This window comes from Pseudochaenichthys georgianus, chromosome 19 (genome assembly GCF_902827115.2).
Source record: "Pseudochaenichthys georgianus chromosome 19, fPseGeo1.2, whole genome shotgun sequence".
In the NCBI taxonomy this organism is placed as follows: domain Eukaryota; kingdom Metazoa; phylum Chordata; class Actinopteri; order Perciformes; family Channichthyidae; genus Pseudochaenichthys; species Pseudochaenichthys georgianus.
The window spans coordinates 1,522,524-1,534,417 of NC_047521.1; the positions used below are offsets into that span (position 1 = coordinate 1,522,524).

General features: G+C 43.1%; 1 protein-coding gene across 1 annotated transcript in view; it reads right to left on the reverse strand.

The window, feature by feature from the left end:
- The window catches only part of bms1 (BMS1 ribosome biogenesis factor), a 31,397-nt gene extending 21,665 nt beyond the window's left edge, over positions 1-9,732 (reverse strand). The window contains 18 exon segments of the mRNA XM_034107536.2: positions 663-736; positions 898-979; positions 1,086-1,240; positions 1,621-1,722; positions 2,737-2,856; positions 2,859-3,027; positions 3,029-3,275; positions 4,915-5,057; positions 5,188-5,249; positions 5,252-5,377; positions 6,493-6,525; positions 6,528-6,588; positions 6,590-6,614; positions 7,756-7,898; positions 7,995-8,183; positions 8,348-8,427; positions 8,934-9,121; positions 9,555-9,732. Coding sequence (XP_033963427.1) covers positions 663-736; positions 898-979; positions 1,086-1,240; positions 1,621-1,722; positions 2,737-2,856; positions 2,859-3,027; positions 3,029-3,275; positions 4,915-5,057; positions 5,188-5,249; positions 5,252-5,377; positions 6,493-6,525; positions 6,528-6,588; positions 6,590-6,614; positions 7,756-7,898; positions 7,995-8,183; positions 8,348-8,427; positions 8,934-9,121; positions 9,555-9,727 — 2,172 coding nt within the window. The 5' untranslated portion in view covers positions 9,728-9,732.
- Between the last annotated feature and the right edge of the window lie 2,162 nt (positions 9,733-11,894).

Consider the following 11,894-nt stretch of genomic DNA (forward strand, 5'->3'; position numbering starts at 1 on the left):
ACATGTGTTTTTCGAATGAGCTGCTTCAGAGAACAGCTCGAAACATTCTACTGCTCCATCCAAACAAAGTACAGTCTGGAAAGTGCAAACTACAAGACGGCACTACAGTATTGACTTTCAGAGTGTTTCTACATACCCAGAATACTAGAACACCCTTTCATTCAAGGATAAACCTATAAAACCTCTCAAAGTCATACTTGTAACCACGGTAACCATGGCATACAGCCATCATTCTGAGATGCTTGTCCCTTCCTAATAGCGTCAACATTCTAGTAATAAAGAAATGTAGTCAATATAGAACATCCTGACAGTGTAGGGTTGTCAGGATGTTCTATATTGTAATTGTAATAAGATAATTAGACATTAATAATACACATGTGATAAGAAAAAAAAAACAGCGTCTCTTAAAAAATATCAGTTGCATTCTGTTCTCTCTTTGCGTCAGTATAATTGCTGTTGTTTGTACGCGTTGTTCAGTTATGGTTACATACTCTCACCACCTTGTTATTGATTTAGTGGAGACATAAAACAACGCATGATATATAATTCCCTATATTTTATAATTTTCAATAAATATTGTGATGATGTCATTTTTATATATTGCTCTAGCTGTGAAACTCATGTAGTGAAAGTCTGATAGTGTCCCTGTACATCAGACGCACCTCGGCCTGATCTCCAGCTTTGGTCTTGTGGATTTGTCCCGTTTCCAAATCCTCAAAGTCACCGTACAGCTCCTCTGCACAGAGACACACGAGACTTTGCTTTAAGGTCAGTTAAACAACATTGCACATCAACAGTACTGAAAGCACTCAACCTGTAAAGAAACATCCTCATATGTCCGGTATTCAGAAATAATAATTGTTTTTATAACTTGGAGAATTGGTCCTCCTCTCTTACCGTCCTCCTTCAGCAGCGTGGCAGCATCCTGGCCCTCCTCCCACTTCCCCGTCACAAAGCAGTCCCTGATGGAGTTCAGCATCTAGGAAACAAAAACATGGCAACCTTTAAAGAATGTAGGTTTCATCTCAACATCTTTTTCTACTTATTTTCCTACCAACAGCACGTTCAAAATCTCAACCACTCACCTCCTCCAGGTCCCAGTTGTGGGCGGAGTCGGGGGTGAAGCGGGAGCAGTCCACAGCATCCGCCCGGAACCTTTTACTCTTCTGAGGGCGGCTCACTCTGAACAGCCCCCCCAGCTCCTCCTCTTCCCCCTCCTCAGAGTCATCTGCCGCCACAACTGATAAAACAAAGAGGGATAAGCGTCAAAACACACTGAAAACCAGAGGTGCATATGTTATCATGTGGATTAGAAATGTATTTCCACATCATCATGACATTAGAACCAAAATGTACAAACATGGCTTCATGCACAGCTTCTGTTTCACCTGGAAATAATCTGTATATTTGGAAGATAATGTACACTAAGTCACTTGCCAAGAATAATAATGAGATAATGAAATAAGACGATAATAACATATTCATTCGGATACTTTGTCCGGATGACGAATTGGCCAACAGTAACAAATCATATAGATAAAGAGATATATTCTCTTGTGTTAAAAATACAGAATTTCAATAGAAATAAATATACATGTGCACATGCACCCAGAGTCCTACCTGAGCCATAAACCAGTTTTCTCAGATTGGGGATAGCTGCTTGTTGCCGTAGAAACGCTTCTGATGCTTTCTGCTGCAGACCGTCCTTCCACTTCAGAGCCCCTGTGGATGGAAGATAAATGAAATGAGTGATCCGTATCACTACCTAACATCGACAAAGTCTGTCTGCCTTAAGGTTCCATCGGACCAATGGAAGCTCTACCTATGAGAAGCTTTCTGAGGAGCCTGAGCTGACGTGGAACATCAAGTAACAGCTTCACATGTCGGAGCACACCAAGAAGTAACAGTAACAGTTTAATCAATGAAAACAACTAAAGAGCTGCACTTGGGAAATATTCTCAACTGGAGCTCTGGATCGTATGACATGCTAGGGGTTGCAGAACTTGCAGTGGAGTTCGCAAAGTTTTGCTCTATAAACTTAATGTGAAAATATGTTCTAATTCTGATCCAACCCGTATTCTCTCCTCTGTTTATGACTTAAGAACAGGTACCAACACATGTTTTTACACCATGGTCTTTTCCAAAATCCTCGACCGATTTGTAAAAACTAATTAATTCCTGCAAATTCATTTACTTGTCGGGCTCAATTCTAGTTGTGTAACATTACTGTCATGTGTACATTTTAACTAGAAATCATTTGTATCGATGCATATCTGGACCACCTGGTTCCGTTTAGCACATCTCAGATACCTAGGGCCAGAATGAGTATTACAACAACACCTGGCATCTTGGCAAGAGCCACCTACATGAGACTTAGAGAATGGATCCCAATCATTGTTATTTCTCCGTTGCCTCTCAGGGTTTTAGTTAGAAGTCCTTAAAGTGTTAAGATACAAACAAAGTATGGAACTTGGATATCTACCATCCATGACAATTTTGACCAATTCCAGAAATGATGTGATCGGATCAAAGCTTCTAAACGGCTAAGAGATGGACTTATCACAAACACAAAGAGAAACACAAAAGGTCATACATGTCGGAATCGGTCCTCTGCATCTCGATATTTGACCCATAATCCCAAAGGAAACTTAAAACAGCTTTTAGATTGAGCAGGGTAATTACCTAGCTTCATCCTCCGCCATCCTCACAATCAACTCCCAATACCGCCAACTCCGCCTCCTCCTCCCTCCTCCTCCTTCCTCTCTCTCCTCATCTGCAACTCTTCATTGTAGCGGTCAGCTGCATCCTCTTCCATTGATTCATCTTCAGACTCTTCCTCGTCCTCTTCAGAGCAGTTCCAGAGTCTCCTGCTCGCGCGCCTCCTCTCCGCTCTCTTCCTCTTCCTCACTCACCTCCAAGCTCGTCTTCACTGTCGGCGAACGCGGGCAGCTCTCCGCTCTGCTCCTGCTGCTCCACTTTCTGTTTCTTCACAGGAGGAGCTTCCGCTGAAGGCTCGACTGTCACATCAACATTTGGCCCTGGCGACTTTGAGAAACGTGGACAGGTTGTCCTTGTCTTCATCCTCTTCCTCCTGGTCACTGTCCTCATTGTCACCTTCTTCATTATCACTGGACCCACTCTCCTCCTCATCCTCATTATCCTCATCATCATCCTCCTCCTCCTCGTCCTTATCCTCCTCAGCGAAGACCACCTTTCTCCTCTCTCTCTGGGTGTTAGGGTCCCAGACAGACTCCTCCTGAGGACCCCCCTTCTCTCTAACACACACAAGAAGACAAGAACAAAGAGTCACATTTCCTTTTCAAATGAAGAGTGCAGGATAATGTCTTAATCAGCAGAACATTTAAGACACTTTCTACCATTCTTCTGTCATCGTGTGTTCCACGCGGGTGCCCTTGAGTAATACCCAGAGCTTCTGTTATCTTGCTAGCTGTGGTTGTGTTTACCTCGTCTAGTTGGAACACACACATTGAGATGCTCGCGTTCATCCCCAGAACCTCTCCAGTAGCTTCTCTGAGATGATCGTTTCACGTTAAAGCCTAAAGCTTCTTTTGATTTGGAAATTAATAAATTACTCGTTTGTACAATTCTAATCTTGAAGCTACAATTATTTAAGGCAAGCATTGTGTCAAAGAGGATTACATGTTAGAATACTGGATGCATAATGGATTTTTGAGGGGGGATAATATTGAAGAGTTCTAAATTCTTGCAATGACATATCAGCAAAGATGGTATTTATTTTACAAAAACATGTAACACAAACAAAACGTGTATTTACAGAATAGTGCCTCGGACATTGAAGAGTGTTAGAATAAACTTGTTGGTGCTCTCGTTGTCAAACTAGGGCTGCTCGATTATGGCAAAAATCATAATCTCGATTATTTGGGTCAATAATTGATATCACGATTATTAAAAAAAGATTATCCATTTACTTTGAAAACGTCAATTTATTGGAGAAAAACAATGTGAACAGTCTGTTTGTAACAGTTGATTATCCTGAACTTTAAGTGTAACTCAACTGAAGAACCAATGATCTCAAACATATGATTGGCATTTCAATCTCTTGTTTTATTGTCCGGCATGAGAGGTTGCGCTAGACTTTTTCGCAGCCCGTCTGTACACGACTCTGCCGCGGGGGGGAACACGCTTGTGAACTGTCAACGGGGGGGGGGGGGGACCCTCGCTCAGGAGCTGTTAGCGCTGTGTTATGCATGCCCACAGCACCTCGCGGGTACGTGCACAGCGTGAAGCAAATACTTTAGTTGATCTGTTCGGCAAGGTTATGTTTGGAAACGATATCATTTCCTTTTGGCATGCATGCATAACACCGGAGCCCCGCTGCGGGGACACTTTGGCGCTGTTCTGAGTTTGTTCTAATCTGTCAAAATGACGAACAGCTTTCAGATTTTTCCAGAGTCCCAGCAGCTTCTACTGAAGCCTTCCGAGTGTAAATCGCCAGAACGCCGACACCTCCTCATCTCCACCGCTCTCATGCTTTCTTCTGTTTTCTTTCCTGCCATAAGTTAGTCTCTCTGAGTTTGTGCGCTGGGCTAATACTAGTAATGCTAATGCGAGGATAATAAAATGGCGGCTTCACAAACTTTTTTGGAGTTTTACGGGCCTGGTTTGCAATCCGCCCAGCCAATCAGACAATGAACCTTTTTTTTCCCACGAAAGTCCCTGCTCTCTAGCAGGGGGAAAAGGGGGTAAAAAAGGTTCTGATGAACTCATTTTAGTTCCGGCTCTTTTGGTGTGAACGCAACATTTCGGAACTATAAGAAATAAAGTGGGAAAAGTACTGCGGTGTGAATGCGCCTATTAAAGTTGTAATGTTCATCCCTAGTGATGTGCAAAGTGAGCCTGTTTCATGTGAGAGTGCAGAGGGAGGCGTCTCACCCGCTCTCCTCTCCGAAGTCTGACGGCTCCAGGGTGGCAGAGCCGCTGAACAGAGACACTTTACTGGCGGCCATCTTGGCATCCAGGGTGGAGTGTGTGTCAATGAGAGACTGGACCAGCTCTGTGGTGGGCCGCACCTCCTCCTGCAGGGGGAACAAGACACATCTCAGCAGGGGGAACATTTTAGGTGAATGAATACAAGCACATCTAAAAACAGACTGTATGCCAGAACATGGTTTTAACCCATCAGTGTTAGACACACTCTCCACACACCTGCTGCTGATGGACGTGGCTAGCAGGAAGGTCGATGTACACCGCATCTTTGTCATACACCACCCCCCGACGCCGGCCATGGGGGCATACAGCAGCCTCTCCTTCTCGTTCAGCGCTCTTCTTCTGAGCGGCCGGCAGGGCGCAGGGTCGGGCAAGAAGTTCACGTCTGCCACCTGGAAGTCTCCCACACCTGCAGGAGCAGCAGCTCACCATTTTACTGTACATGTTTACAGCAATAATTTGATCACGAGTTGTTCTTTGTATTTGGGGGGTATGTTAGAAGCTTAAAAGGTGCGTTCACACCACAGTACCTTTCCCACTTAGTTCCGATATAGTTCAGAAATGTTGCGTTCACACCAAAAAAGAGCCGGAACTAAAATGGTTCATGATAACCTTTTCACCCCTTGTTCCTATGTCTGATTGGCTGGGCGGATTGCAAACCACGCCCCGTAAAATTCCCAAAAAGTTTTGTGAAGCCGCCATTTTATTATCCTCGCATTAGCATTAGCCCAGCGCAGAAACGCGCAGAGAGACTAACTTATGGCAACACAAAAAAATACAACAGGGGGGAGCGGGAAGAGGAGTGAGATCGATGTGGTGTCGGCGTTTACTCGGAAGGCTTCAGTAGAGAAGCCAGTACCCAACTCCGGGGACTTCCGGGCCGGGGACCTTGGGCGGCAATATACGCCGGTGTGAATGAAGTGGTTGCGGCCTGCCAGTAAACCCAGAAGAGAAGAAGAAGAAGAAGAAGAAGAAAAGAAGACAGAGAAGAATAAGAAGAGAGAAGAAGAAGAAGAAGAAAGAAGAAGAGAAGAAACAGAGAAGAAAAAGAAGAAGAAGAAGAAGAAGAAGAAAAAAAGAAGTCAAAGAAGAAAGAAGCATCAGAAAGAAGAAGAAAAGAAGAAGAAGAAGAAGAAAGAAAAGAAGAAGAAGAAGTAAAGAAGAAGAAGAAGAACAGAAGAAAAGAAGAAGAAGAAGAGAAGAAGGAAAAGAGAAAGAAGAAGAAGAAGAAAGAGAAGAAGAAGAAGAAGAGAAGAAGAAGAAGAAGAAGAAGAAGAAGAAGAAGAAGAAGAAGAAGAAGAGAAGAAGAAGGAGAAGAAGGAAGAAGAGAAGAAGAAGAAGAAAAGAAGAAAGAAGAAAGAAGAAGAAGAAGAAGAAGAAGAAGGCTGTGAACGCGCCTAAAGTCTAATATGCACATTTTTATCAATCACTCTTCTGGCATAAAAAGAGCAACTTCATTAGTGCGATTCTGGAGCATTTCTGATGCGTTGTACAGTAAGTGTTCCTCTGTAACTGCCTATTTACCTGGGATATGGACCTGGCCTTTGTTTTTCAAAATGTCCCTCGCAGGTAGCCGTAGAGGGACACTGTCCGGTCACACTTGGGTTCTTTCCTCACCGTCCTCAGGGTCAGTTAAGTCCTCCATACTGTTTGCAAGTACAAAACAATGATGGATAAGTAGTGTACAGAGTAAAAGCATGACATGTATCAGTCACACATTAACTGTTCCTTTAATGAACATCCTATCAACTATGTTCCAATGTGGTTATTGTCAACACCTGTATATCGCCGGACACCCCCACAGGTTTTCACACAACACTCAAAAGTTGATGAATGTTTACCAGTGGGGTGGACCCATGGTGATGTCGGGCCTATTGATAGACACTAGAATGTGAAACATGGCTATATTACTTTGTATAAGCACTTTTGTGTTTTGTTATATTTAATCTAAGTCTCTTCTGATATGTCATGTGCAGTCGGAAGCTATAGTGTTTAGTAGGTCACACTAGTAAAGTGAAGTGCTTGTGTCTCTGTTATTTTCAGGTGAGGCAAAAGTATTGAAACAGGTGTATATATATTAATATGAGACAAACTAGCTGTATTGCAGTATTGAGATTTATATTGCATCATTATTGTAGTTATAGAGGGTAAATGAAGGTGTGGTGTGGTTGTGTTGTGTGTGTGGGTGTGTATATGGGTGTAGAGGTGTGTGTGTGTCTGGTGTGTGTGTGTGTGTGTAGGTGTGTGTAGGCGTGGTGTGTGGTGTGTGTGGTGTGTGTGTGTGTGTGTGTGGTAGTGTGTGTGTGTGGTGTGTGTGTGTGTGTGTGTGTGTGTGTGTGTGTGTGAAAACAGAGCGTCACTCCCTGCTTGCTGATATGGACGAATGCCTGTCGTGTAACACCTATAGCTTGCTAAATAAAGACATGGTGTATATTGCTGTCACGTCAGAGTGTTCTGGGGCTGGTTGCCAGCAGGCTCATTGATATGTGAAGTTTCATGCAAGTTAAAGATTGCATATGAATGTTCATACAGACGCATCATGATTACACCTGGCCCACAGTATGCAGCTACGTTGCTGTGATGTGCTAGTCCCTGTTGTGTCCAGGTGTGCCACAAGAAGCCTTACATCAACTTTTTTAAATGATGTCTTCGTTTAGACGAAAATGAACAATCTACTTTTTAAGTGTAAACGATGTAATGCTGGAACTCTGCTGCAAACATACTGCTTACATGTATGACTGAGGTGAAATCAAAGAGTCATCAGTGAGCACAGTCAGAAGCACTCACCGGTCCGCCAGCACATAGGGATGGGAGGTCTGCCACACCAAGGGACGGAACTTCATCACGGAGATGAAGCGGCCGAGGTTCTTCACCTCCTGAGTCTGATACTCACCGTACACCATGCCGGAGAGGTAGAACAGCTTGGCCCCCTAGCAGGACAAACAGAAACACTTTCATCACACATACTGTCACGGTAAGCAGCAGGGGTCAGACCCAACAGTTCACCTGCATCCCGTTGGGTTTACCTGGTAGACCTCGGTCCAGAAGCGGTGTTTGAGGTTCTTCTTGGTCTTCCTTAGGACCTTGTTGTTCTTGAAGGAGTCCAAGTGAGTCAACACACCCATGATGCGAGGGAAGCCGTGCACCTGACAGATGTTCAGGAACTCAAAAGTCTCCATCTCAAAGCCAAAGCTGGCATCGATCAGCATCAGAACCTGCAGGGAAGGAGCCATTCAGCTCAGTTAGAAAATAAAGACTCTATTCGTCATGTTGTTGAGACCATTCCTAACAACCTGTCGGTTAGTGTCCACTCAGGGACATTCATTTCACAGTACATTTAGGGTTAACAAGCAGGCAAGCAAGAACAATGAAAACGTACCAGATCAGCTACTTTGGCGAGGTCGATCATTGTATTAATGTCGTTGTTACACTCCATGAAAGTGAGGCGACGCTTCTTTCCTGAGAATACAAGGAGAGAAATTATAACAAATACGAATGAATGTCTAATAGTGCAGAGATGGCTGTAATTTAGATCCATTATTATAGCCCAATGTCTGATTTGTTTTGACCACTATTTTCATAGTCTGAAAAACAGACACACTAAACCACTTTTTTGATGATGTCAAGCCAAATATATTAAAAAACATGAGCTCTTTTTAATCATGAGGTAAAAGCTAATGGACAGATTCTATTGTATTCATTCACAACAAGTATTTCAGTAGAAAACGGTCAATAGCTCAAATATCTTAACAGCAGCAGCAAGTGGACCATGATACTGTGTAGTATATTAATACTACACAGTATTGATATTTTATTGTAAGAAAGTTTCAAATATTTTTATATATTGTTGTTGTTGTTTCCTATTCATCCAATAGAAGTTTTCACATGCTTTGTATAAGAAAACCTGTGAAGATCTGCAGGAAGTGCTGCTGAGCTATTCAAGAAGAACTGGGTGCCGATCTCACCAGAGACGATGGTCACAGGTCCAACGATATCCCCCAGCTTCTGCCGGGTGAAGTTTTTGATCAAGCAGCGGATCAGGGTGCTCTTTCCCACCTTGGGGGGTCCTTACTACAATCACAACTGGGGGCGGTTCAAGGGAGTCCGGTCTACCAGGGGGATGTGATGCTTTTTGGTCTTTATGTCCTGGGACCTAAAAAGATACACATGATAAGTAGTTCATTACTGTTTGCTTCATTTATCACATTTGTATTGGTGGGCCAAGGGGCCGCAAAATCCATTGCATTTGTCTCTAAATTACATTGTGCTCTATCCTTATTGCAGTAAAGCGCACATAATGAATGTAGTACTGTGGAGCGACAGAGGAGTCACAGCCTACCAACTGGATTCTACAGACTGATTGAAAAATCATTGTTTGGTACAGATCCTCATAAAATAAATCACACTATTAAATAATAATTCTGAATAATATTTATCTGAATAAATATGTTTTTAATAATGTTTGAATACACTTGAGTTGACCTGGTTATTGGGTCATCCTACTTGGGTTCCTCCCTTGTTGGAAGTGGGCATTTAGAACAACAGAACTGACATCAGGTCTGGATGGCGGCAGAGCGCAGACTGACCTGTGGAACGTCTTGGCCATGCGAACAGCCGACTGCACAGCGAAGGCTTTGGGGTTGCGTTTGCGAGCATCTTCCTCTGTGGTTGGACCCTGCTTCTTCAGCTTCTTCCTCTCTGCCTTCGGCCCGCTGTGCTTCTGCTGATGTTTCCTCTGCTCCTTCTCTTTCCCCTCCATCCTGTCCACTGGAACACACACAATGCCTCTTGGGGTTATCTTCACAGAGACTCAGAGGGCAGATCCCAATGAAATAACTGGGATTGATTCATGTATTCATTGTTGCTATGCACACTGAAATATAGCGCACTCGACAGGAGTTTCCCCTACCATTGTCTTGGCGCTCTAAGTACGCTCTAAAAACTTTTCTCACACTGGTAGTATACCCCCCAGGTACCGCGGTTTTGAACTACAGTATTGAATTTGACAGAAAACAACAATGAAAACGCCTGCAGAAGAATAGTCTAATGAGTTGGGTGAAACAAAAGTCAGGAGATGTGAGTTGGTTTATTCAGTAAATTAGCTCAGGATAATTGGATGTTCTGTCTACACCTGTTGATGTGAGGCTAATGCAGGATTTGCTAGCTTGATGCTACAGGCATTTAGCGGCAGTGACTCAACAAATTGCCCCTTAAAATGTATCAGCAATGTATGACAAGCAGACTGCATGTTTAATGTTAGACCAACAGCTCAATATGATCAGAACACATTGCTTTCATATGAGAGATCAGATGAGGTGGAGCTGCCTCCAGCAGTAGAGGGTGAGGCAGAGAAGCAGCAGCAACACAGGGCTGCAGCTGGTATGTTATATGCTGTAGTCAGGTGATTTAAATGTATCAATGAAAGGAAGAAGTGTAGGCTACACAGTACAGTTTTTAATGTACAAATACTTTGTTACTGTACGATATCAATAATCCACAGCTCCTCTGTCTGCTCCAGAGGATAACAAAAATAAATAACCCCCCGAGCAGCACCCTGCCAAGGCAGTACACCTAGGGGAAACACTGAACGAGGACTTTAACAAGACAGTGAAAGTGTTGAGAAAAAGGGGGATGTAACTAAAAGCTATGATGTTTACTGTGATGGAATGGGAAGTTGCTGCCTGGAGAGAAGGAGACCAAACTGGTGAGTTCACCTATAGACTAACGGCAAGCAATATGGATAAAGTCTCCATCACAGAGCACTCTTACGGTTAGCAAGGTGTTTTCAGCTCAAGCACTTATCATGTAGAATGGGTAAAAAAAAGAAAGGCCATTTGACTATTGTTCATATTCAAAAGTGTAATCTTCCACGCCTAGTTGTCATGTTTGCACCTGAGAGAGGAGTTGCACAACTGCAAATATATTAAGGTTCATCTTTGCATCAACCCCTCATAACGGTTTAACCTCAGTTCAGTTTAATTTGCCAGATCTAGGTGGTATTGCAGCGGCACTCAGTGTGTTTATTGAGTTTTCATATTTATAACACTTTTTGAGTACGTTTTAAACCCATGTGCATTGCCTTGTAAACAGGGTGCTGTAACAAAACAACTTCCAAATTAGGGATCAATAAAGTATATCTAGTATTATCTTAGAATAGATTACAGTCATGGTTTGTGTGTAAGAGCATGATCAGTTTGGCACATGTTATCATAGCAGAGAATGTTGTACAACATACTTTGGCAATACTACCTTTGAATTTGAATGTTGACATGAAGTGTTAAAGCATGCATGTGATTGAGAACACTGAGAAGGCGCCTGATTCACCTTTGTCTTCCTCAGGGACATATGATACAACTACCACATACTAACAATAAAACAGTACCCTATATCCTGTATTAACTTAAGACACTAAAACAACTGAATATATTTGGTGTGTGTTACTGGCACACAAATATGATGCAATACAATATATCTCAGAAAGGTAATTATATGTTAATCCATGTTCTCCATTACACCAACAAGCACATGAGCTTCGTGTTATCTCAGTGTGAGCTTCAGGAACACCGCTACCACCGCAGTAACGATGCTCTGTGTGTGTGTAGCAGTGAGCTAAAGCTAGCTTCACATATCTGGTAATGTTTTGGGAATGATAATTCATTAGTCGCAATCCCTGCAGATAAGCTGTTGTAGTCCAGTCAAGGTTAGTTTTCTTCTTCACTTCTCACGTGTGTTTGCATCCCCGACCCTGAAGTGACCAAGGCGTCCCTCCGTAGTACACCGGGTGGAAACACAATGCTAAAAGGTTCCGCCCTGTGGAACAGACCAACAGCGCCCTCGGTAGGCTCGCTTCAGAAATCAGAATAACGTAGCCTTTGCTTCTCGAATATGAAAAAGGGATGCATCTCTGTTCAAATTTGAATTGCATT